Raw genomic sequence first — 27,494 nt, forward strand, 5'->3', positions numbered from 1 at the left:
TTTTATAAAACTTGCCTGTAAAAATATCAGCAAAAGCCAACGATGCTTTGATTTTATTCTGTCCTATTTTTCTGACATCTTTAACAAAACTCCAAATAACCAAATAATTCCCGATCAATATAAGCAGACCCAAAATAATAGAGGCTAAGGCATATAAGGCAGCATATCCAACATTACATTCACTACATTCAGTCAAACTCCTTGTATTAAGGCACACCTCTGCCGCTAAGTTGTTGCAAAAAACTGGCAGTCCGCATATTAAATAACTGGTTGAGTTGTTTGTACTGTTAACTATAGAATCGCTATAGTTGAATGAAAATGATAAACTTGTGGATATGTTGTCGGGTAAAGAAGTGGATGAATTAAAAGATGAAGGATTGTCATAACTGTAGTCTTCGTAATCACGCATTGCCATTGGGATCATTTATTTTAGTATTAACTTATTATATATACAGTTTTTCCCTAACCTTACAAGATGGCCTATATCTAAAGCAAAAATTAATTGAAATTACATTAATTTCTATAAGATTTCGTACTAAATACAACTAATTTCATACAAAATATGTTATATTTCTTGCTAAATAGTTTTAAATACAGCTTTTACAGCTATCTGTTGTATAACAATAGTAAAAATAAACTGGCAACGGAAGTGTAGCGATAAATTATCCCTTTAAAAATTTATGAAATATGTGCTACTAACTTTGGTATATGTTAAAACAGCTATTGATTTTTTTAACGTCTCAGTAGTGGCGTTAATGTTTAAAGTGAATACCAAACGTGGTTTATCGTTTTAACCAATTATTGTTTTAATCACCAAACAACTTAATGAAAACCGCCTTAGAGGCGAGTACTATGAGCAAAATCTCTACTATTAGTGCCAGTGTTATGTTATTCTTACAAAAAAAATGTTTTTGCCTTTTTTATTATATTTAACGTATTCGGTTCTGCGTGAACAAAAGCTTGTCGTTCTACTTGTAGTATTAACCACAAAACAGAAATATATCAATAAATCATAACATTAATTCATGGGAGAAAAAAAGGTGCCTAAACAATAATGTATGATATATGAACGGAAATTAGATATTTGTTTTGGTAAACCGCAAATTTAAATACAAAGTGCCCGATTAAGATTAACTAAAGTCTTTTCGAGAATATTTTAACCGCTGTTTCACCAATCATTCAAAAATTATTAATACAATGTACCAAGAAATTCGACTACAGCCTCAAATGTTCTTGAGAATTGGTATGCTCTTCTTAGTCGGATACCGTGTCTGGCAGCAGGTGTAAATTAATATTAATTGAAAGAATTCAAATGTTTGCTAAAGCTTCTTGATTGTAATTCTTTTAATTCTTGCTATGATTTTATAACTTAACATAGTGTTTATTGTAAAATAATACGATAATTTGCAAACCTTTTTTATGGTTGTACAAGTTTATACAAAGCAAAAATAAATTCAATTTCGAAAGATATTCATTCGTATTATATAAGCATCTTAAAACATTTATATTATAAAATTGATGCAGGCAAAGAGTAACTGAATAAAAAAATATTCTTTTAAAATTTTATATTGATAAGGTGAAAAAACAACCTAAGATTAGACATATCAAATTTGATTTCTAATTTTGTTCACTTTTTCTAATGGAACAATTTAAGAGTTATTTTATGAGTTTAGATTTACGTCTAATGTAGATTTTGTTGAAGTGAAAATGTATTTGACTTTTTCTTCGAATTCTTTATCCCTTGAACTATAGATCAGAACGTTCACTAGACTATAAAAAAATATTAATTATATTATGTGTTGTTTATTATAATAATAAGTTTGTAACATTATTGCCATATTTACCTGTTAGACATTGTCAGATAAGCACAAACAGTAAAAGGAATCGCAATTTCATCACAGCGAAAGAAATCCAAAAGAAACAATATTTGTGCTATAACTAGGGGAGCTAAATTAAAAATTATCCGAGAATTAGTTTGAGCCTTATTGAAACTGGAGATTTTGACGTACCCAGAGTTATGGTAAATCCAAATTGCATAAGGGCAACAGTTTTAAAAGCCGAGATCTTGGAATTGGTTCTTACAGCCTTTGACTTTTTAAAACGATAATGAATTAAAAATGCGGTTGCGATTGTTAGAATGCTCTGAATTAAATTTGTAGGTTGAAATAAGTTCATTCTCCTTATTAGCAGGATTATATTTTTAACAATTATTACCATAAGAACATAAGGAAGAAGTGTAAAGGCAATTGTTATTACAGTCGACGTCGTAACGGACATTTGATTTTCGAAATCAAACAATTCTGGCGATGGCAAATATAGAAATACGGCGGAAAAGTAAGAAAATGTAGCGTGACCGGTAAACCAAACTGTAAAAAAACAAGAATTAAGTGATGACTATATTTATTCTTTTTTTCATATACTCACGTGGCGATGTGGCATTAGTTGTCGAAAAAATCCAAACCATCACCATTCCAATACTAAACCAAAAAGTGGTTTGCTGCTTGTATTTTATTGGCCACATGATGGCGTAAAAGTGCTGTAATCCAAGAAATACCAAGTGGTACAACGAAGCTGTAAACCCGAGCATGTAAAATATTCCTCCGGCAATTGCTTGCTTTGATCCCGGTAAAGACAACTGTGTTTTCTCGATGAAAATTGGTGTTGAAATCATAGACCAAGAAAAGTTGTAGACTACTACTACGAGTAAGTTGATAGCTGAAACGAAAATATATGATGTAACTTTTAGTAGCATGGTTTATTTATTACATGCATACCTGTAAATATATCAGCAAAGGCCAGAGAAGCTTTAATTTTGTTTCGCTTTGTTCTAACTTTGTCACTTAAGACACTTCAAATAACCAACGAATTTCCGACTAATATAAGTAAGCCTAGTATAATACTGGCAGTAGCAAACAGGGCAGCCAGACCAACACTACACTCACTGCATTTTGTTAAAATTGTTGTATTAGAGCACACATGAGTTGCTGAGTTGTTACAAAACGCTGGAACCCCGCATGTTCTTTGAACATATCTTATTATAGTTCCGTTTGTAGTGCTGTCGTGGGTAATAGTTGGTCGAAATGGTGAAAAATCTGTAGAAGCTTTAAAATTGCTATAATTGCTCAGAATTTGTATATTGTTTACAGCCATTACTTTTTTAACAAATATTTGAATTTTTAAAAAATAGTAAAAAAACTGACTATAGGCCTGAATAAAAATATATAACTTTGTTTTCGAAGTTGGGCAAATACTTAATGTAGACACACCTAATTTTTTGGGATATCTAGAACGACCTTTTAAAGTTAATCCACCATGAAGAAGATAATGAGCAGTCTGATATATTTATAGTTGTTTTTACGAAATGCGGATGTTTTTACCACCACTTAGTAGAAATAACGAGATATTATTTAAATACGCGGCTTACCCAAATAGGCTTATATAAATATGCGAATATAATAATTACTACCCTTGCCTACCATCGGATCTTACATATTATGTTTTTGCTAGTTCCTATATTTTATATGACATATGATAACGAAGCACCCGATAATATTCCCCCTTCAAACAACCATTGTAATAATTTTAATCTTCCACCTTTTTATCTTTTTACCAAACAAAACTGGTGTGAATTTATCAAATATTATAAACAACTTCACCAGTTAGTCCAATGTTGCAAGTACACATGATAATTCACGTTTATTCGTGTTACTGCAATTAAATTATTGTAATGAATTATCTTTAATAAATTTAAAGATTTCGTTAACCTTATTTTTAATGTTTAAATAATAACTGTGACTGAATATAAGTAATGTAGTGTTGCCCTTATATCATTTTGGCTACAGTCTGTGTCTTATGGGTTTAAAATTGTTATCTTATTATATGATTTTGAAGTGATTCAAAGCGGAATAAAGTTAAAGCTTTGTTGGTTTCTGGTGATTTTTTACCGATAGGCCTATATTACTTTGGTTATTTTTTAGGTATATCAAGATATTTGATGTTATGTTAAAACAATTTATTTGGTTATTTTTGTATTACAGCAATAACGCGATTCAAAAGATAAAAACTTAACTTGGTTTATTGTTTTAACCAAAGCCTTTATCTAAAAAATAACCTGTTGTTTTGTCTAGAGATCAAGGCAGAGAGTTTAATATTATGTTTAAAGTACTGATATATCATTAAATATTTTAATGAAGTAAATTATGGCTTTACTATTACTACTTTATTTATTTGCAAGCGAAAAGACAAGCATTTGTATATACAGAAAAAAGTATATCATACAAATCAAATAAAAGTTTTGTGTGAAACCATTGAAAAGCATATTTACATGAAACTTTTAAAAAGGTTTCAGATTTAACTAATTTTTAGCTAACTGTTTTTATTCGAAGTTTTGGGGTCGAGTCCTTTGGTATCTTGGGTGTAACGCCGCTCGTCGATTTGGTTGATGTAAAAATTTCTTTAACGTGTTTTTTAAACGTTTCGTCTCGAACGCTATAGATCAAAACGTTCACAAAACTAAAAAGAAATATTTGGTAAAATATCTAAACCGTTTTCAAAATAGATGATGTTTTAATCTAAAGGTTTACCTGTTTGATACGGCAAGGAAACCTCAAATCGTATATGGGATTGCAATTTCATTACATCGAAAATAACTAAGATTATTTAGTATACTCACAATTGTAAATGGAGCTAAAAATATAATTTATCATTCATTTAAAGCGTGTTCACGTTTTAAAATGATTGGCAATATTTTTCTTTGAGGTTTTTTACCTAAAGTAATAGTAAATCCAATCTGCATCAAGGCAATAGTTTTAAAGACCGCTATCTCCAATTTAATACCTTTTTCTGCTAGGTTGCTACCATGCTTGATTTTCTTTGCTTTTTGAAATTGATAATGAAGTAAAATCGCTGTGGCAATCGATATGATGGTCTACAAATATTTATATTAAGTTATAAATAAAGTAAAGAAAGCGATTTTACCATTCTCCTGTACTTCGACCTGTTTCGAGTTGTTTTTGTCTCTGGTATTGTGTATTAAAAAATCCGTCTGCCGGTTTATAGCTGATTTATATATTATTTATTAAAATAAATATAACCCTCAAATTCGTTTACCATTAGAAGGTAAGGTAGTGCTACAAGTATAATTAATATAGCGATAATAGGTATAGTTCCTGAACGAGAGTTCTTTCTTGTTATCGAATAGATAAACCCCTCGGAAGAGTATCCAAATGTTACTTTGCCCTCAAACCAGACTTAAATAATAAAACAATAAAATTTAAATAATAACATCATCGTATTTATATTTGAAATATATAGTTAATTTAAATTGTACCAAACGTACTTGGTGTTGAAGCAGTTGTAATTGAAAGAATCCAAACCATTGCAAGCCCGATGTAAAATGCTCTTGTCGTTTGATATTTATATTTTATTGGCCAGATAATAGCATAGATGCGCTGTAGTGTAAAAAATACTAAGTGGTACAATGAAGCTGTAAACCCAAAAAAGAAAAAAATTCCCCCAGCAATTGCTTGCTTCGATCCCAACAAAGATATTTCCATTTTTTTAATGTAGCATGGCGTTGAAACAATGGTCCAAGAGAAGTTGTACGCTGTTATCATCAAGACAATTATAGCTGCAATAATTAAAAACTTGTTTATTTCAGAAAGTTAAAATGTAAACGGCTTAATGGCAAATCAATAAAACTTGTAAAAACCACATTAAATAATAAAATATAAACAAAAATTTAAGACTATAAAAATATATTTTTCTGTATATGTTAATTTATGAAGCTTGCCTGTTAAAATGTCAGCGAAAGCTAGCGACGCCTTTATTTTTTTCTGTTTCGATTTGTTATCTTTAACGAAACTCCAAATAACTAAAGAATTTCCAATCAATGTTAGCAAAATTAAAATAATACAGACCGTGGCAATCAACGCAGCATGTCCAACATTACATTTGCTACATTCAGACAAACTCATCGAGTTTAAGCACGCCTCTATTGCTGAGTTGTCGCAAAAAGCTGGCAATCCGCATATTGCCAAAGTATTAAAGGTGGTAAGGTTTGTAAAATTACTAGAGTAGTTGAAGGAAAGTGCTTCACTTATGGTTCTATTAAAAGATTAAGTATTTCCATTATTGCTGTAGTTGTTAGAATTGTATGTTATCGGTGGGATCAAAAATAATGAATATTCATCAATAAAGCATGATGTATTAAAATAAGGATACGCACTTGTCATATTTCTATAAGAACTTATTTTAAATCATAAAAAAAACTTAATAAAAGCTACATCAAGAAGAGTACTAAAAGCAAAACCCTTACTATTAATACTGGTTAACTCTAACAAATTTTCTTTAACGCGCACTGCCCTTATTTCATTTAACTTTTTCGTTTCTAGATTTAAAAATAGTTGTAGTTCCACATACAAAACAAAAATTTCAAGAAGACGTAAAACAAAAATTTGCTGTTATACCTGACTTTTACAGAAAAATCTGTGAATCATGGTAAAGACTTGTGAAACAATAAGTTATTGCTCAATAGTGTGTAACATTTTAACGGGAACCAGAATTTTACACTTGGTTAGTTGGGTAAACCGCATATTGAAAAAATATTGCGGCTATTCAAGTTTAACAAAAGTTTTACGGGAAAATTTTAAACCGCTCAGGCAATATGACTTATACCTACGAAAGTTCTCGTAAATTGTTTACAAAAAAAAATTATATGCTCTGCTAAAGCTTATATCGTAGTTGGTAGCAGGTGTGAATTAATATTATTTCGAAGCATTCGAATGCGTAATATGAATCACTTAAGCCGACAATATCAATATTTAACAATTCATTTAATTCTTGCTATCATTTTAGAACTTAACGTAGTGTCTAACGCATAACAATAATAATATATAGTTTTACACATTTAATTTTATTTTTCGTAGCAATCGTACAAGTATATACAAAACAAGAAAAAATATTTTTTTTAAATATAACCCTAATAAACGTATTAAAACATTAAAATAAAAAAAATATTAAAAAACATTTCAAATTTGTTTTCTATTTTTGTTCGCCTTTTTTTAATGGGACAACATTTTTAGAATTACTTGGTGAATTTGGGTTTACATTCAATGTAGATTTTGTTGAGGTGAAAATGTATTTGACTTTCTCTTTGAATTCCTTGTCCCTTGCACTATAGATCAAAACGTTTACCAAACTATAAAAAATTATTAATTATATTATGTGTTGTTTCACTTTAAAAATTAAATGTTTGACTTATTTTTTTAAAACGCAGTCGAATGAACAAATTTTTATTAAACCGTTTTTAATATTCATTTTATGTATACCTGTTAGACATTGTCAGATAAGCACAAACTGTAAACGGAATCGCAATTTCATCACAGCGAAAGAAATCCAAAAGAAACAATATTTGTGCGATAACTAGGGAAGCTAAATAAAAAAAAATTATCAGAAAAAAAAAATTGTTCAGGAATAAGTTTAAGTTAAATTAAAAGTGGTGATTTTAACGTACCTAGAGTTATGGTAAATCCAAATTGCATAAGGCCAACAGTTTTAAAAGCCGAGATCTCTTATTTGTTTGTGGCTTTGGAATTGCTTCTCACAGCCTTTTGACAAGGCTTTATAATTAAGTAAAGTATAGCCCTACCATTAAACTAATTTCTTTATTTGCAAGCGAAAATACATGCATTTGTATTAAAGAAAGAAAGTATATATCAAATTAAAGTTTGTGCTAAACAACTGATAAGCATATTTACTTGGAAACTTTTAAAAAGGTTTCAGATTTAACCAATATCTAGCTAACTGTTTTTATTCAAAGAAGTTTTGGGGTCGAGTTCTTTGGTATCTTGGGCCATTCGTCGATTTGGTTGATGTAAAAATTCCTTTAACGTGTTTTTTAAACGTTTCGTCTCGAACGCTGTAGATCAAAACGTTCACAAAACTAAAAAGAAAAATTTGTTAAAATATCTAAAAGAAATATTTGTTAAAATAAAAAACCATTAAGATAGATGATGTTTTAATCTAAAGGTTTACCTGTTTGATACGGCAAGGGCACCACAAATCGTAAATGGGATTACAATTTCATTACATTCAAAATAACCAAGATTATTTAGTATATTCACAATTGTAAATGGAGCTAAAAATATAATTTATTATTTAATTAAAGCGTGTTTACGTTTTAAAATAATTTACAAGATTTTTCTTTAAGGTTTTTTACCTAAAGTAATACTAAATCCAATCTGCATCAAGGCAACAGTTTTAAAGGCGGCTATTTCCAGTTTAATACCCTTTTTTGCTAGGTTACTACCGTGCTTTATTTTCTTTGCTTTTTTAAATCGATATTTAAGTAATATGGCTGTTGCAATCGAAATGATCGTCTAAAAATATTTTTTTATTATCTTTTAAGTAGAGCAATTTAAAACTTGATCTTTAAGTAGCTTCTGCCTTCGGTAACTCATATTTAATCATTTTGTTGAATGGATTATGAGCTTGGCAGTAGTTATTATTCTTATGATTATATAGTAACTTATTCAATTAAAGTAACGCTTACTAAAATTTATATTTAATTAAAGTTTTTTACCATAAGTAGAAATGGTATTCCAAGAAGCATCATTATCAGAATAAGAGCAATTTCACCACTAAACCTCCCTGGCACATAGATAAACAACATAGAGTTATAAGTAAATGATACTTGACCCGGAAACCAGACTAAAATAATGATAACAATTAAATTTAAATAAAAACATCACTGTACTCATATTTAAAAAATGTAGTTTATTTTTTTTAAACGTACGTGGTGTTATAGCAGTTGTAATTGAAAGAATCCAAACTATTGCAAGTCCAATGTAAAATGCTTGTGCAGTTTGATATTTGTATTTTAATGGCCACATAATGGCGTAGATGCGCTGCAGTCCGAGAAATAGTAAATGGTATAACGAAGCTGTTAACCCTAGCAAGGAAAATATTCCTCCAGCAATTGCTTGTTTTGATCCCAGCAAATTTTTTTCCATTTTTATGATGTAGCATGGGGTTGAAACAATGGCCCAAGAAAAGTTGTACGTTACTATTACCAAAACAGTTATAGCTGCAACATTTAAAAACTTTTAAAAGTTCGAAAAAGTTTAAATATAGATTTTTGCTGTATAAATTAAACGTTTTTGCTATATAAATTAATTTAAAAAGCTGACCTGTAAAAATGTCAGCAAAAGCTAGCGACGCCCTAATTTTATCTTGTTTTGATTTCTTCACATTTTCAATAACACTCCAAATCACCAATGAATTCCCTAATAAGATAAGCAGCCCCAAAATAATACCAACTGTAGCACACAAGGCAGCATACCCAACACTGCATTCACTACATTCAGTTAAAGTCGTTGTATTAGAGCACACTTCAATAGCAGCCAAGTTGCAAAAAACTGGAAATCCGCAAATTTTAAAACAATTCATTGGAACAAATGACAATAGTATAATTATTCGAATAGACAAGTCTAGATATTTTTTCTCGTCGTACTTTTATATAAATTTATTTTAAAAGACAAAAATGTTTAATAAAAACTGTCTTTTTAGTGACTAGATGTCTTTCTATATTTTTATAGTTCTACTAGCAATACTAGACACGAACCAAAATGTCATGTTATTTTTATATCATATTTTTAAGGTGTGTGACGTTTAAACGGGAACTAGAATTTACGCTAGATTGCTTTAGTTAAACGCATATTAAGAGAACATTACAGCAAAAATCTTTTCTAAAATATTTATCTCCGTATTTGACCTTTATTAAAAAATATTACTAATATAGTGTATCAAGAAATTGGACGAAAACTTTAAAAAGTTCTCGTAAATTGTTTATGTAAAGAAAACTATATGCTCCGCTGGAGTTTATACCGTGGGTGGTAGCAGGTGTGAGTTAATATTGTTTCGAAGAATTCGAATGCGTAATATAAACCACTTAAGCCTACAATATCCATATTTGACATTTTATTTAATTCTTGCTCTCATTTAAGAACTTGACGTAGTGTCTAATGTTGATAATATAATATTCTACACATTTTATTTTATTTTTTATACGGATTGTACAAGTATATACAAAAAAAAATATTTTTTTTAAATATAACCTTAATAAACGTATTAAAACATTAAAATAAAAAAAATATTAAAAAACATTTCAAATTTGTTTTCTATTTTTGTTCGCTTTTTTTTGATGGAACAACATTTTTGGAATTACTTGGTGAATTTGGGTTTACATCCAATTTAGATTTTGTTGAAGTGAAAATGTATTTGACTTTCTCTTTGAATTCTTTATCCCTTGCACTATAGATCAGAACGTTCACTAGACTATAAAAAATTATTAATTATATTATGCCGTTTTAATATTCTTTTTATGTATACCTGTTAGACATTGTCAGATAAGCACAAACTGTAAACGGAATCGCAATTTCATCACAGCGAAAGAAATCCAAAAGAAACAATATTTGTGCTATAACTAGGGGAGCTAAATTAAAAAAAGTATTAGAAAAAAAAATTTGTCCAGGAATAGTTTGAGTTAAATTAAAAGTGGTGATTTCAACTTACCTAGAGTTATTGTAAATCCAAATTGCATAAGGGCAACTGTTTTAAAAGTCGAGATCTCTAATTTGTTTGTAGCTTTAGAATTGCTTCTCACAGCCTTTGACTTTTTAAAACGAAAATGAATCAAAAATGCGGTTGCGATTGTGAGAATGCTCTGTAGAAAATTTGTGGGTTAAAAAAGGTTTATTCTTCTTATTGGCAAAATTTATTTTTAACAATTATTACCATAAGAACATAAGGAAGAAGTGTAAAGGCAATTGTTATTACAGTCGACGTTGTAACGGATATTTGATTTTCAAAATCAAATAATTCTGGCGATGGTAAATATAGAAATACGGCGGAAAAGTAAGAAAATGTAGCGTGACCGGTAAACCAAACTGTAAAAAAACAAGAATTAAGTGATGACTATATTTATTTTTTTTTATATACTTACGTGGCGATGTGGCAGTAGTTATCGAAAAAATCCAAACCAACGTCATTCCAATATTAAACCAAAAAGTGGTTTGCTGCTTGTATTTTATTGGCCACATGATGGCGTAAAAGTGCTGTAATCCAAGAAATACCAAGTGGTACAACGAAGCTGTAAACCCGAGCATGTAAAATATTTCCCCGGCATTGCTTGCTTTGATCCCTGCAAAGACAACTGTGTTTTCTCGATGAAAATTGGTGTTGAAATCATAGACCAAGAAAAGTTGTAAACTACTACTACGAGTAAGTTGATAGCTGAAACGAAAATATATGATGTAACTTTTAGTAGCATGGTTTATTAATTACATGCATACCTGTAAATATATCAGCAAAGGCCAGAGAAGCTTTAATTTTGTTTTGCTTTGTTCTAACTTTGTCACTCAACACACTCCAAATAACCAACGAATTTCCGACTAATATAAGTAAGCCTAGTATAATGCTGGCAGTAGCAAACAGGGCTGCCAGATCAACACTACACTCACTGCATTTAGTTAAAATTGTTGTATTGGAGCACACATGAGTTGCTGAGTTGTTACAAAACGCTGGAACCCCGCATGTTCTTTGAATATATTCTATTATAGTTTCGTTTGTAGTGCTGTGGGTAATGGTTGGTCGAAATGGTGGAAACTCTGTAGAAGCTTTAAACTTGCTATAGTTGCTTAAAATTTGTATATTTTCTACAGTTATTACTTTTTCAACACTTATTTGAATTTTTAAAAAATAGTAAAAAAAACTGACTATAGGCCTGAATAAAAATATATAACTTTGTTCTCGAAGTTGGGCAAATACTTAATGTAGACACACTTAATTTTTTTTGATTTCTAGAACGACCTTTTTATTAAAGTTAATCCACCATGAAGAAGATAATGAGCAGTCTGATATATTTATAGTTGTTTTCACGGAATGCGGATGTTTTTACCACTACTTAGTAGAAATAACAAAATATTATTTCAACGCGGCTTACCCAAATAAGCTTATATGAATATGCGAATATAATAATAACTACCCTTGCATATCTTCGGATCTTACATATGTTTTTGCTAGTTCCTATATTTTATATGACATGTGATAACGAAGTACCCGATAATATTTCTCTCTCAAACAACCATTGTAATAATTTTAATCTTTCATCTTTTTATCTTTTTACCAAACAAAACTGATGTGAATTCATCAAACAATATAAACAACTTCACCAGTTAGTCCAATGTTGCAAGTACACATGATAATTTACGTTTATTCGTGTTACTGCAATTAAATTATTGTAATGAATTATCTTTAAAAAATTTAAAGATTTTGTTAACCTTATTTTTGATGTTTAAATAATAACTATGACTAAATATAAGTAATGTAGGGTGTTGCCTCTTCTATCATTTTGGATAAAGTCTGTATCTTATGGGTAAAAAATTGTTATCTTATTATATGATTTTGTAGTGTTTTAAAGCAGAATAAAGTTAAAGCCTTGTTGGCTTCTGGTGATTTTTTACCAATAGACTTATATTATTTTGGGTATTTTTAGGTATATCTAATTGTATGCTGTTATGTTAGAAAATTTTATTTGTTTATTTTTATATTACAGCAGTAACGCGATTCAAAAGATAAAAACTTTACTTGGTTTATTGTTTTAACCAAAGTCTTTATCTAAAAAATAAACTGTTGTTTTGTCTAGAGATCAAGGCAGAGAGTTTAATATTAGGTTTAAAGTACTGATATATCATTAAATATTATAATGAAGTAAATTATGGCTTTACTATTACTTCGTTATGTATTTGCAAGCGAAAAGACAAGCATTTGTATATACAGAAAAAAATATATCATACAAATCAAATTAAGGTTTTGTGTGAAACCATTGAAAAGCATATTTACATGAAACTTTTAAAAAGGTTTCAGATTTAACTAATTTTTAGCTAACTGTTTTTATTCGAAGAAGTTTTGGGGTCGAGTTTTTTGATATCTTGGGTGTAAAGCCACTCGTCGATTTGGTTGATGTGAAAATTTCTTTAACGTGTTTTTTAAACGTTTCGTCTCGAACGCTGTAGATCAAAACGTTTACCAAACTAAAAAAAATAGTTGGTTATTTATCTAAAATGTTTTTAAAGTGAATTGTTTTAAGTGAAACGCATACCTATTAGATACAATAAGCAAAGAACAAATAGAAAATCGAACTGGAATGTCATCACATCGAGAATAGTTCGTAAAAATATATATATACATAATTAAATATGGAGCTAAAAAAAATACTTATTAGTATAATTGATAGAATATTCAAGTTTCATAATTATTTACAATATATTTTGAAATAGTTTATTGTTCCAAGCTCTATGATAATAACTAGAATCATTAAAAAGATTTTTACCTAAAGTAATAGAAAATCCAATCTGCATCAAGGCAACAGTTTTAAAAGCGGCTATCTCAATCTTAATGCTTTTTTTGTATAGGTTGCTACAATACCTTGTTTGCTTGGATTTTTTGAATCGGTAATAAAGTAAAATAGCTGTTGCAATTGATGAAATTGTCTGAAAAGATTTAGTTATGTAATATTACATATAGAGTAAAAAAGAGATAGTAATAAAATTCGAGATACGGAAAGTTGCAAGGTGCGGAAAATTGCGTACCGTATGTAAAATGTAAAGGTTAAAGTCGTGGAATTTGAAAGGGCTGAATTTTTGTTACCCTGCCCTAATCATCCCTTAAAAGTCAATTTCGCATCGTCCTCTATGGTTATTAAAATCCTGTATCGCCTTAGTTCTTTAGGTTAATACCGCATCTCTTGCTTACTGCAGCAAAGTAGGCTACAATTATTCCGTTACGTACGCAATTTGCATTTGGCACAATACCAAAATACAAAATGCAGAATATTGCGGGACCGTATGCAAACGTTAACAAAATTTCGCAATGCGGGACGGGACGGTATTTTTGTACTTTGCTGCGTGATAAATATGGTATTTGCAAAATGGCAAAGAATGGTTCGGAATTGACTTTATATGTCGATGGATGATGCGAAATCGACTATGAAGCAAAAGGAAAGATAAGGGGTATACAATTTACGCTCTTTGCTGCATTTAGCGATTTTTTGTTAACGTTTACATACGGTTTTGCCATTTCCCACACCCCTTAACTTTCCGCATCTCGGATTTTAGTACTATCGCTCGAAATTGTTAACCGATAGAAAGTGTAAATATGCTTTTTAAGGTTAAGAAATTTACCCAGTAACCAGGTAAAGCTAATTTATATATCATTTAATGAAATTTGTATAGTATTAAAGTTTTTTTTACCATAAGTAGGTAAGGTAGTGCTACAAGTATAATTACTATAGCGATAAAAGGTATATTCTCCCAATAAAAGTTCTGCAGTACTGGCAAATACATGAACACCATAGAAACGTAAGCAAATGTTACTTGATTCTTGAACCAGACTAATAAAAATAAATCTTAATAAAAAAACACACAACTTCTGTTTAAAATAAATAGTTGTTATTGCTTTAAACGTACGTGGAAATGTAGCAAGTGTAATTGAAAGAATCCAAACCACTGCAAGTCCGATGTAAAATGCTTGTGCAGTTTGAAATTTGTATTTTAAAGGCCACATAATGGCGTAGATGCGCTGCAGTCCAAGAAATAGTAAATGGTATAACGAAGCTGTTAACCCTAGCGAGTAAAATATTCCTCCAGCAATTGCTTGTTTTGATCCCAGCAAATTTTTTTCCATTTTTTTGATGTAGCATGGGGTTGAAACAATGGCCCAAGAAAAGTTGTACATTACTATTACCAATAGAGTTATGGCTGCAATATTTAAATTCTTGTTTATTAAAAGTTTAAAAAAGTTAAACTATAGATGGCGTCATGGTAAAAATAAAACTGACTTTAATTCAGGTGGTACTTAAACTCATACTCAGGGTTCTATGTAGAAGCAACATTAAACAAAGTGCGAATCTTTTAATCGTGTAGTCAAAACAATACTGGGTTGAACAATAAAAGTTATTTAAAAAAAAATAAAACTGTATAAATTAATTTATAAAACTTGCCTGTAAAAATATCAGCAAAAGCCAACGATGCTTTAATTTTATTCTGTCTTGTTTTTCTGACATCTTTAACAAAACTCCAAATAACCAAAGAATTCCCGATCAATATAAGCAGACCCAAAATAATACAGGCTAAGGCAATTAAGGCAGCATTTCCAACATTACATTCACTACATTCAATCAAACTCATTGCATTTGCGCACAACTCAGCCGCTAAGGCTGTGCAAAAAGCTGGTAACCCGCATAACACAGTAGAATAATAGCTGGTAAAGTTGTTTGTACTGTTAATTGTAGAATCTTTAAAGTTGAATGAAAAAAATAAACGTTTGGATGGGTTGCCAGGTAGAGATATAGATGTATTAGAAGATGAAGGATTGTCATACGTTGTTACCGGAATCGAAGTGTTTAAATAGTCAGCCAAAAAGCATATTGTTTCAAATGTTTTAGAGAACCCAAATTTGCTTGTTGTATTTGTATAACGATTCATTTTAATTCACTAAAAAACTTAATAAAAACTGCTTTAGAGACGAGTACTAAAAACAAAAGTTCTGCTATTAATACCAAAGTTATTTTATCCTTACAAAATGTCTTTCGCCTCTCCTATTTTCATTCAAGTTATTCGCATCTGCGTAAATATAATCTTTACTAGTAGTATTACGTTTTATTAGTAGTATTACACACAAAACAAAAATTTTCCGGTCTTTTAGATCAAATACTTATATAGGCCTATGTATATCTCAGTAAATTATAATAATACTAATACATGAAAGATATGCAAGGGTATATAATGATGTATGCACGTAAACAAAATTTCAATATGAGGTAGATTTCTTGAGTAAACCGCACATTGAATTAACATTGCGGCTGATCAAATATATATTGAAATTTTTCACGCGATTACTTAGTCATTAATCGCTTCAAATCGAGAAAAAAGGTAGAGATATTAACTGCATATAAGCGAGTTGAAAGATGCGCTACTGTCTGCTGGAGTATTGCATTAATGTTTAAAGCAGTTACTCGCGAATATAATAATAAATATACCCTTGCCAACCTTCGGATCTTACATATTATGTTTTTGCTAGTTCCTATATTTTATATAACATGTGATAACGAAGCACCCGATAATATTTCTCTTTCAAATAACTATTGTAATAATTTTAATCTTTCACCTTTTTATCTTTTTACCAAACAAAACTGATGTGAATTCATCAAACATCATAAACAACTTCACCAGTCAGTCAAATGTTGCAAGTACACATGACAATTCACGTTTATTCGTGTTACGGCAATTAAATTATTGTAATGAATTATCTTAAATTTAAAGATTTTGTAAACCTTATTTTTGATTTTTAAATACAAAAACTGTGACTGAATATAAGTAATGTAGTGTTGGCACCTCTATCATTTTGGATAAAGTCTGTATCTTATGAGTTAAAAATTATTATTTTATTATATGATTTTGTACTGTTTCGAAGCAAATTAAAGTTAAAGCCTTGTCAGCTTTTGGTAATTTGTTTACCGATAGACTTATATTATTTTCGTTATTATTGGGTATATTAAAGTGTATGGTGTTATGCTAAAAAAATTATTTGTTTATTTTTATATTACAGCAATAACCCAATTCGCAAAAAGTAACATGGTTTATTATTTTAACCAACGCTTTCATATAGAAAATATATGTTGTTTTGTCCAGGTACCAATGTAGAAAGTTGCCGGGAAAATAGTTTTATGAAATAAGTTTAAAGCAATGATGAATCACAAGATATGTATACATTGGCGACTCGTGTATGGGGCTAATGGAGCTAAAACCACCAACTTTTTTTAATGGTTTTATGTTTTAATTTATATATATTTTTTTTTAATTATTATTTATTTTTTAAATAATATTTTTTTTGCACTGTTTTTCGCTAAAATTATTTAAAATATAAAAAAATAGCGCCTATTTTGGCCACGAAATACGCAAAAATTTTCGAAAAACGTAGCTTAAACATGACCACCATCTTTCTGGCAAAGAGCTGGCAGAGAATAGCAGAGAATTTTGCTGTGGCGGATAATTATAAAAAATAATGATTCCAAATATTTTTTGATCGTATAATACAAAAAAGAACGGGGTAAAATAGCCCCTTTAAATTAAACAAAATAAAATCAAACCTAATCTATAATAAGTTAACAAGATATTTAACAGTTTAAAATTAAAATAAAATTAAACAAAACATTAAAAAACTGTTAAAAACAGGAGTAAACTTTTGTACTAAACTTAAATACGTGTTATTACTGACGTCACAAATCGGGGGTTTTGACAACTTACCTATCATGTCGCTCCAATTCTTTTTTTATATTTTGTGGAGGACAACGTACCCAACCACGACATATCTTCAAAAAAGTGAAAAAAATAATAGAAAGTGGTCAAATACAGGTGTAAACTTTGTATTCTCGTAATATACGCTATAGAAGTGACGTCACAAATCGGGGGTTTTGACAACTTACCTATCATGTCGCTCCAATTTATTTTAGATATTTTGTGGAGGACAACGTACTTAACCACGACATATCTTCAAAAAAGTGAACAAAATATTAGAAAGTGGTCAAATACAGGTGTAAACTTTGTATTTTCGTAATATACGCTATAGAAGTGACGTCACAAATCGGGGGTTTTGACAACTTACCTATCATGTCGCTCCAATTTATTTTTGATATTTTGTGGAGGACAACGTACCCAACAACGACATTCCAAAATATATTAACATAAAATGTTTATTCCACAATTTTGGAAAAAATTTGTAATTTTGTAAAGTGTCACCCTAATTTGTAATTTTGTAAAGTGTCACCCTAATTTGTAATTTTGTAAAGTGTCACCCTAATTTGTAATTTTGTAAAGTGTCATCCTAATTTGTAATTTTGTAAAGTGTCATCCTAATTTGTAATTTTGTAAAGTGTCACCCTAATTTGTAATTTTGTAAAGTGTCACCCTAATTTGTAATTTTGTAAAGTGTCACCCTAATTTGTAATTTTGTAAAGTGTCACCCTAATTTGTAATTTTGTAAAGTGTCACCCTAATTTGTAATTTTGTAAAGTGTCACCCTAATTTGTAATTTTGTAAAGTGTCACCCTAATTTGTAATTTTGTAAAGTGTCACCCTAATTTGTAATTTTGTAAAGTGTCATCCTAATTTGTAATTTTGTAAAGTGTCATCCTAATTTGTAATTTTGTAAAGTGTCACCCTAATTTGTAATTTTGTAAAGTGTCACCCTAATTTGTAATTTTGTAAAGTGTCACCCTAATTTGTAATTTTGTAAAGTGTCACCCTAATTTGTAATTTTGTAAAGTGTCACCCTAATTTGTAATTTTGTAAAGTGTCATCCTAATTTGTAATTTTGTAAAGTGTCACCCTAATTTGTAATTTTGTAAAGTGTCACCCTAATTTGTAATTTTGTAAAGTGTCACCCTAATTTGTAATTTTGTAAAGTGTCACCCTAATTTGTAATTTTGTAAAGTGTCATCCTAATTTGTAATTTTGTAAAGTGTCACCCTAATTTGTAATTTTGTAAAGTGTCACCCTAATTTGTAATTTTGTAAAGTGTCACCCTAATTTGTAATTTTGTAAAGTGTCACCCTAATTTGTAATTTTGTAAAGTGTCATCCTAATATAATTTTTCCAATTTTTAAAGGGTGTTTGATTAATTTAATTCCATTTAAAATAGTTAAGGTACAGTCACATTTCAAAATACCAAAAAAAAATTATTTTAAGAAAAATTAACCACATGCACTAAAGAAGTTAAATAGGCATCGACGACGTATTTTGAAAACCAACATATGTTGTCATTAATGTAATATTGCATTATTTTATTATGCATATCATTGGAGTGATAACAAAATATTGTTGCCAAGTCAAGCCAACGTATATTTTGGTTATCAACATTTTTAAAAGCGATATCACAAAAATTGGTAACTTTAAAAAATTATCGTATAGACCAATTAGATTCGTAATATTCCAAATGTCAGCATTTATCATATCAATTGTTTTAATTTTTAATTGGTTTATGGAGTGTTTTTGTAATAAATTTTGTTAATCTACCAATGGTAAAGGCGGTGAATTTGATGACATATTTTCAAATTTTAGCCTTTTCGCTGATTCGTGTAAAATCCCTTGTTTCTGCGTTTTTGCTTTTTAAATGAAGAAACCACCAACGACGTCATTTTAAATGACGACTTCTTTTTTGCTTTAAAGGTTGTGTTTTTGCTTATGTTTTATCTTCCTTAATAAGTTTCCTACCCATTTTTAAATTAATGCATTCGCTTGAAAACTGTTTTCGGTTTCAATAATTCCTTTAAGATATTGCTTTACGAAATGGTCCAAACCAGAGCTACGTTTACAACAAAGATTTGTTTATTTGAGTTCCCTAAAATCTTGTTCTATTATACTTAGCGTAAGGTTGTTGGTTAAAACCGATTGTAAAGAACAGTCCAGCATACTTTTAACAAGTGTGATTATCAAAATTGGAGCGACATGATAGAAAAGTTGTCAAAACCCCCGATTGGTGACGTCACTTATATAGCGTATATTACGAAAATACAAAGTTTACACCTGTATTTGACCACTTTCTAATATTTTGTTCACTTTTTTAAAAATATGTAGTAATTAAGTGCGTTGTTTTTTACAAAATATTAAAAATAAATTGGAGCGACATGATATGTAAGTTGTCAAAACCCCCGATTTGTGACGTCACTTATATAGCGTATATTACGAAAATACAAAGTTTACACTTGCATTTGACCACTTTATAATATTTTGTTCACTTTTTTGAAGATATGTCGTGGTTGGGTACGTTGTTCTTTACAAAATGTCAAAAATAAATTGGATTTTATCGTTTTTGTTTAACTATTAAACAAAAATAAAATAGGTTTTAACTGGGTATTGCATTATTGTTTAAGGAAGTTTTAAGGCCTTAAATAATATTTTTAAGTTAAAAAAATAGAAATACTAATCGTTCGATCGGGTATATTCTCACATTATATTTATGATGAAAAGGTCGCTCTTAAGCCTCGGTAAAGCTAAAACAGCAAGTTTAAATCAGTTTTTGCATTTTTTTTAAAGAATTGTATGTTAATTAATGCTTTTAATTTCGATTAAGGCAAGTTTTTAAAGATAATAATAATGGATTTACTGCCTGACAAGAAGACTCATGAGCAGCTTGCCTGTTTGCCTGCCTGTCAAAAGAGCATAAATAAAGTTTGCCAATGAAAAAACATGCAATGTACATAGTTTACTAGTGACTGTAAATATTCAGTCATAGATTAGGATGACAGATAACTGTTGAAACTCACAATGAAAAAGTTGAAAGAAAAAGGGCACATTCTAAGTAACTTTATAAAACCGCTGACATTTTGTGATGTGCATATTTTGATATGCAAGAAGTTAATTAAACAGCAAACTTTTGTATTCGAGAAATATTTTGGTTATTTGCAGCTAATAACTTAGTTCGACATCATTTTACAGTAACATTTGGTAAGTACAACAGTCATTAAATGCACTTCTTTGTCTGTCTGTTTAATATTAAAACTGTGTTGGTGGAATACACTAACAAAAGTAAGGTTGATTTTATTGCAGCTCAACCAGATAAATCGACTAATATTAATACAATTTGCAATTTCTTTTAGATTTATCGTCGGTCCAAAATTTTTTTTTCAAAACAGCGGGGATTTTGCATTTTAATTACCGCAAGAAATTTTATTTTCGCGTAGATATATACAGTTTTTTAGACAATATTTGAAACAAAATAAGCAGTAAATTAATATTTTTTTTTAATAATAATATGCAAGAACATGATGACTATATTTATTCTTTTTTTCATATACTCACGTGGCGATGTGGCATTAGTTGTCGAAAAAATCCAAACCATCACCATTCCAATACTAAACCAAAAAGTGGTTTGCTGCTTGTATTTTATTGGCCACATGATGGCGTAAAAGTGCTGTAATCCAAGAAATACCAAGTGGTACAACGAAGCTGTAAACCCGAGCATGTAAAATATTCCTCCGGCAATTGCTTGCTTTGATCCCGGTAAAGACAACTGTGTTTTCTCGATGAAAATTGGTGTTGAAATCATAGACCAAGAAAAGTTGTAGACTACTACTACGAGTAAGTTGATAGCTGAAACGAAAATATATGATGTAACTTTTAGTAGCATGGTTTATTTATTACATGCATACCTGTAAATATATCAGCAAAGGCCAGAGAAGCTTTAATTTTGTTTCGCTTTGTTCTAACTTTGTCACTTAAGACACTTCAAATAACCAACGAATTTCCGACTAATATAAGTAAGCCTAGTATAATACTGGCAGTAGCAAACAGGGCAGCCAGACCAACACTACACTCACTGCATTTTGTTAAAATTGTTGTATTAGAGCACACATGAGTTGCTGAGTTGTTACAAAACGCTGGAACCCCGCATGTTCTTTGAACATATCTTATTATAGTTCCGTTTGTAGTGCTGTCGTGGGTAATAGTTGGTCGAAATGGTGAAAAATCTGTAGAAGCTTTAAAATTGCTATAATTGCTCAGAATTTGTATATTGTTTACAGCCATTACTTTTTTAACAAATATTTGAATTTTTAAAAAATAGTAAAAAAACTGACTATAGGCCTGAATAAAAATATATAACTTTGTTTTCGAAGTTGGGCAAATACTTAATGTAGACACACCTAATTTTTTGGGATATCTAGAACGACCTTTTAAAGTTAATCCACCATGAAGAAGATAATGAGCAGTCTGATATATTTATAGTTGTTTTTACGAAATGCGGATGTTTTTACCACCACTTAGTAGAAATAACGAGATATTATTTAAATACGCGGCTTACCCAAATAGGCTTATATAAATATGCGAATATAATAATTACTACCCTTGCCTACCATCGGATCTTACATATTATGTTTTTGCTAGTTCCTATATTTTATATGACATATGATAACGAAGCACCCGATAATATTCCCCCTTCAAACAACCATTGTAATAATTTTAATCTTCCACCTTTTTATCTTTTTACCAAACAAAACTGGTGTGAATTTATCAAATATTATAAACAACTTCACCAGTTAGTCCAATGTTGCAAGTACACATGATAATTCACGTTTATTCGTGTTACTGCAATTAAATTATTGTAATGAATTATCTTTAATAAATTTAAAGATTTCGTTAACCTTATTTTTAATGTTTAAATAATAACTGTGACTGAATATAAGTAATGTAGTGTTGCCCTTATATCATTTTGGCTACAGTCTGTGTCTTATGGGTTTAAAATTGTTATCTTATTATATGATTTTGAAGTGATTCAAAGCGGAATAAAGTTAAAGCTTTGTTGGTTTCTGGTGATTTTTTACCGATAGGCCTATATTACTTTGGTTATTTTTTAGGTATATCAAGATATTTGATGTTATGTTAAAACAATTTATTTGGTTATTTTTGTATTACAGCAATAACGCGATTCAAAAGATAAAAACTTAACTTGGTTTATTGTTTTAACCAAAGCCTTTATCTAAAAAATAACCTGTTGTTTTGTCTAGAGATCAAGGCAGAGAGTTTAATATTATGTTTAAAGTACTGATATATCATTAAATATTTTAATGAAGTAAATTATGGCTTTACTATTACTACTTTATTTATTTGCAAGCGAAAAGACAAGCATTTGTATATACAGAAAAAAGTATATCATACAAATCAAATAAAAGTTTTGTGTGAAACCATTGAAAAGCATATTTACATGAAACTTTTAAAAAGGTTTCAGATTTAACTAATTTTTAGCTAACTGTTTTTATTCGAAGTTTTGGGGTCGAGTCCTTTGGTATCTTGGGTGTAACGCCGCTCGTCGATTTGGTTGATGTAAAAATTTCTTTAACGTGTTTTTTAAACGTTTCGTCTCGAACGCTATAGATCAAAACGTTCACAAAACTAAAAAGAAATATTTGGTAAAATATCTAAACCGTTTTCAAAATAGATGATGTTTTAATCTAAAGGTTTACCTGTTTGATACGGCAAGGAAACCTCAAATCGTATATGGGATTGCAATTTCATTACATCGAAAATAACTAAGATTATTTAGTATACTCACAATTGTAAATGGAGCTAAAAATATAATTTATCATTCATTTAAAGCGTGTTCACGTTTTAAAATGATTGGCAATATTTTTCTTTGAGGTTTTTTACCTAAAGTAATAGTAAATCCAATCTGCATCAAGGCAATAGTTTTAAAGACCGCTATCTCCAATTTAATACCTTTTTCTGCTAGGTTGCTACCATGCTTGATTTTCTTTGCTTTTTGAAATTGATAATGAAGTAAAATCGCTGTGGCAATCGATATGATGGTCTACAAATATTTATATTAAGTTATAAATAAAGTAAAGAAAGCGATTTTACCATTCTCCTGTACTTCGACCTGTTTCGAGTTGTTTTTGTCTCTGGTATTGTGTATTAAAAAATCCGTCTGCCGGTTTATAGCTGATTTATATATTATTTATTAAAATAAATATAACCCTCAAATTCGTTTACCATTAGAAGGTAAGGTAGTGCTACAAGTATAATTAATATAGCGATAATAGGTATAGTTCCTGAACGAGAGTTCTTTCTTGTTATCGAATAGATAAACCCCTCGGAAGAGTATCCAAATGTTACTTTGCCCTCAAACCAGACTTAAATAATAAAACAATAAAATTTAAATAATAACATCATCGTATTTATATTTGAAATATATAGTTAATTTAAATTGTACCAAACGTACTTGGTGTTGAAGCAGTTGTAATTGAAAGAATCCAAACCATTGCAAGCCCGATGTAAAATGCTCTTGTCGTTTGATATTTATATTTTATTGGCCAGATAATAGCATAGATGCGCTGTAGTGTAAAAAATACTAAGTGGTACAATGAAGCTGTAAACCCAAAAAAGAAAAAAATTCCCCCAGCAATTGCTTGCTTCGATCCCAACAAAGATATTTCCATTTTTTTAATGTAGCATGGCGTTGAAACAATGGTCCAAGAGAAGTTGTACGCTGTTATCATCAAGACAATTATAGCTGCAATAATTAAAAACTTGTTTATTTCAGAAAGTTAAAATGTAAACGGCTTAATGGCAAATCAATAAAACTTGTAAAAACCACATTAAATAATAAAATATAAACAAAAATTTAAGACTATAAAAATATATTTTTCTGTATATGTTAATTTATGAAGCTTGCCTGTTAAAATGTCAGCGAAAGCTAGCGACGCCTTTATTTTTTTCTGTTTCGATTTGTTATCTTTAACGAAACTCCAAATAACTAAAGAATTTCCAATCAATGTTAGCAAAATTAAAATAATACAGACCGTGGCAATCAACGCAGCATGTCCAACATTACATTTGCTACATTCAGACAAACTCATCGAGTTTAAGCACGCCTCTATTGCTGAGTTGTCGCAAAAAGCTGGCAATCCGCATATTGCCAAAGTATTAAAGGTGGTAAGGTTTGTAAAATTACTAGAGTAGTTGAAGGAAAGTGCTTCACTTATGGTTCTATTAAAAGATTAAGTATTTCCATTATTGCTGTAGTTGTTAGAATTGTATGTTATCGGTGGGATCAAAAATAATGAATATTCATCAATAAAGCATGATGTATTAAAATAAGGATACGCACTTGTCATATTTCTATAAGAACTTATTTTAAATCATAAAAAAAACTTAATAAAAGCTACATCAAGAAGAGTACTAAAAGCAAAACCCTTACTATTAATACTGGTTAACTCTAACAAATTTTCTTTAACGCGCACTGCCCTTATTTCATTTAACTTTTTCGTTTCTAGATTTAAAAATAGTTGTAGTTCCACATACAAAACAAAAATTTCAAGAAGACGTAAAACAAAAATTTGCTGTTATACCTGACTTTTACAGAAAAATCTGTGAATCATGGTAAAGACTTGTGAAACAATAAGTTATTGCTCAATAGTGTGTAACATTTTAACGGGAACCAGAATTTTACACTTGGTTAGTTGGGTAAACCGCATATTGAAAAAATATTGCGGCTATTCAAGTTTAACAAAAGTTTTACGGGAAAATTTTAAACCGCTCAGGCAATATGACTTATACCTACGAAAGTTCTCGTAAATTGTTTACAAAAAAAAATTATATGCTCTGCTAAAGCTTATATCGTAGTTGGTAGCAGGTGTGAATTAATATTATTTCGAAGCATTCGAATGCGTAATATGAATCACTTAAGCCGACAATATCAATATTTAACAATTCATTTAATTCTTGCTATCATTTTAGAACTTAACGTAGTGTCTAACGCATAACAATAATAATATATAGTTTTACACATTTAATTTTATTTTTCGTAGCAATCGTACAAGTATATACAAAACAAGAAAAAATATTTTTTTTAAATATAACCCTAATAAACGTATTAAAACATTAAAATAAAAAAAATATTAAAAAACATTTCAAATTTGTTTTCTATTTTTGTTCGCCTTTTTTTAATGGGACAACATTTTTAGAATTACTTGGTGAATTTGGGTTTACATTCAATGTAGATTTTGTTGAGGTGAAAATGTATTTGACTTTCTCTTTGAATTCCTTGTCCCTTGCACTATAGATCAAAACGTTTACCAAACTATAAAAAATTATTAATTATATTATGTGTTGTTTCACTTTAAAAATTAAATGTTTGACTTATTTTTTTAAAACGCAGTCGAATGAACAAATTTTTATTAAACCGTTTTTAATATTCATTTTATGTATACCTGTTAGACATTGTCAGATAAGCACAAACTGTAAACGGAATCGCAATTTCATCACAGCGAAAGAAATCCAAAAGAAACAATATTTGTGCGATAACTAGGGAAGCTAAATAAAAAAAAATTATCAGAAAAAAAAAATTGTTCAGGAATAAGTTTAAGTTAAATTAAAAGTGGTGATTTTAACGTACCTAGAGTTATGGTAAATCCAAATTGCATAAGGCCAACAGTTTTAAAAGCCGAGATCTCTTATTTGTTTGTGGCTTTGGAATTGCTTCTCACAGCCTTTTGACAAGGCTTTATAATTAAGTAAAGTATAGCCCTACCATTAAACTAATTTCTTTATTTGCAAGCGAAAATACATGCATTTGTATTAAAGAAAGAAAGTATATATCAAATTAAAGTTTGTGCTAAACAACTGATAAGCATATTTACTTGGAAACTTTTAAAAAGGTTTCAGATTTAACCAATATCTAGCTAACTGTTTTTATTCAAAGAAGTTTTGGGGTCGAGTTCTTTGGTATCTTGGGCCATTCGTCGATTTGGTTGATGTAAAAATTCCTTTAACGTGTTTTTTAAACGTTTCGTCTCGAACGCTGTAGATCAAAACGTTCACAAAACTAAAAAGAAAAATTTGTTAAAATATCTAAAAGAAATATTTGTTAAAATAAAAAACCATTAAGATAGATGATGTTTTAATCTAAAGGTTTACCTGTTTGATACGGCAAGGGCACCACAAATCGTAAATGGGATTACAATTTCATTACATTCAAAATAACCAAGATTATTTAGTATATTCACAATTGTAAATGGAGCTAAAAATATAATTTATTATTTAATTAAAGCGTGTTTACGTTTTAAAATAATTTACAAGATTTTTCTTTAAGGTTTTTTACCTAAAGTAATACTAAATCCAATCTGCATCAAGGCAACAGTTTTAAAGGCGGCTATTTCCAGTTTAATACCCTTTTTTGCTAGGTTACTACCGTGCTTTATTTTCTTTGCTTTTTTAAATCGATATTTAAGTAATATGGCTGTTGCAATCGAAATGATCGTCTAAAAATATTTTTTTATTATCTTTTAAGTAGAGCAATTTAAAACTTGATCTTTAAGTAGCTTCTGCCTTCGGTAACTCATATTTAATCATTTTGTTGAATGGATTATGAGCTTGGCAGTAGTTATTATTCTTATGATTATATAGTAACTTATTCAATTAAAGTAACGCTTACTAAAATTTATATTTAATTAAAGTTTTTTACCATAAGTAGAAATGGTATTCCAAGAAGCATCATTATCAGAATAAGAGCAATTTCACCACTAAACCTCCCTGGCACATAGATAAACAACATAGAGTTATAAGTAAATGATACTTGACCCGGAAACCAGACTAAAATAATGATAACAATTAAATTTAAATAAAAACATCACTGTACTCATATTTAAAAAATGTAGTTTATTTTTTTTAAACGTACGTGGTGTTATAGCAGTTGTAATTGAAAGAATCCAAACTATTGCAAGTCCAATGTAAAATGCTTGTGCAGTTTGATATTTGTATTTTAATGGCCACATAATGGCGTAGATGCGCTGCAGTCCGAGAAATAGTAAATGGTATAACGAAGCTGTTAACCCTAGCAAGGAAAATATTCCTCCAGCAATTGCTTGTTTTGATCCCAGCAAATTT

At 29.5% G+C, this 27,494-nt stretch overlaps 3 protein-coding genes across 3 annotated transcripts; all 3 read right to left on the bottom strand.

The window, feature by feature from the left end:
- Positions 1 to 1,661: 1,661 nt before the first annotated feature.
- On the bottom strand, positions 1,662 to 3,104 carry LOC145750690 (uncharacterized). Its single transcript, XM_082566778.1, has 5 exons — positions 2,425 to 3,104; positions 2,215 to 2,366; positions 2,010 to 2,142; positions 1,845 to 1,947; positions 1,662 to 1,770 (listed from the first exon to the last, which is right to left on the bottom strand). The coding sequence occupies exons 1-5, from the start codon at positions 2,750 to 2,752 to the stop codon at positions 1,662 to 1,664; spliced, it is 825 nt and encodes a 274-aa protein (XP_082422904.1). The 5' UTR covers positions 2,753 to 3,104.
- A 1,009-nt stretch (positions 3,105 to 4,113) lies between these two features.
- On the bottom strand, positions 4,114 to 6,503 carry LOC145750279 (uncharacterized). The gene is made up of 7 exons (XM_082566272.1): positions 6,317 to 6,503; positions 5,792 to 6,105; positions 5,339 to 5,629; positions 5,110 to 5,249; positions 4,768 to 4,927; positions 4,584 to 4,686; positions 4,114 to 4,512 (listed from the first exon to the last, which is right to left on the bottom strand). The coding sequence occupies exons 2-6, from the start codon at positions 5,973 to 5,975 to the stop codon at positions 4,607 to 4,609; spliced, it is 855 nt and encodes a 284-aa protein (XP_082422398.1). The 5' UTR covers positions 5,976 to 6,105; positions 6,317 to 6,503; the 3' UTR covers positions 4,114 to 4,512; positions 4,584 to 4,606.
- A 16,101-nt stretch (positions 6,504 to 22,604) lies between these two features.
- On the bottom strand, positions 22,605 to 24,994 carry LOC145750202 (uncharacterized). Its single transcript, XM_082566177.1, has 7 exons — positions 24,808 to 24,994; positions 24,283 to 24,596; positions 23,830 to 24,120; positions 23,601 to 23,740; positions 23,259 to 23,418; positions 23,075 to 23,177; positions 22,605 to 23,003 (listed from the first exon to the last, which is right to left on the bottom strand). The coding sequence occupies exons 2-6, from the start codon at positions 24,464 to 24,466 to the stop codon at positions 23,098 to 23,100; spliced, it is 855 nt and encodes a 284-aa protein (XP_082422303.1). The 5' UTR covers positions 24,467 to 24,596; positions 24,808 to 24,994; the 3' UTR covers positions 22,605 to 23,003; positions 23,075 to 23,097.
- Between the last annotated feature and the right edge of the window lie 2,500 nt (positions 24,995 to 27,494).

The sequence above is a fragment of the Corella eumyota genome, chromosome 4 (genome assembly GCF_963082875.1).
Source record: "Corella eumyota chromosome 4, kaCorEumy4.1, whole genome shotgun sequence".
Classification (NCBI taxonomy): domain Eukaryota; kingdom Metazoa; phylum Chordata; class Ascidiacea; order Phlebobranchia; family Corellidae; genus Corella; species Corella eumyota.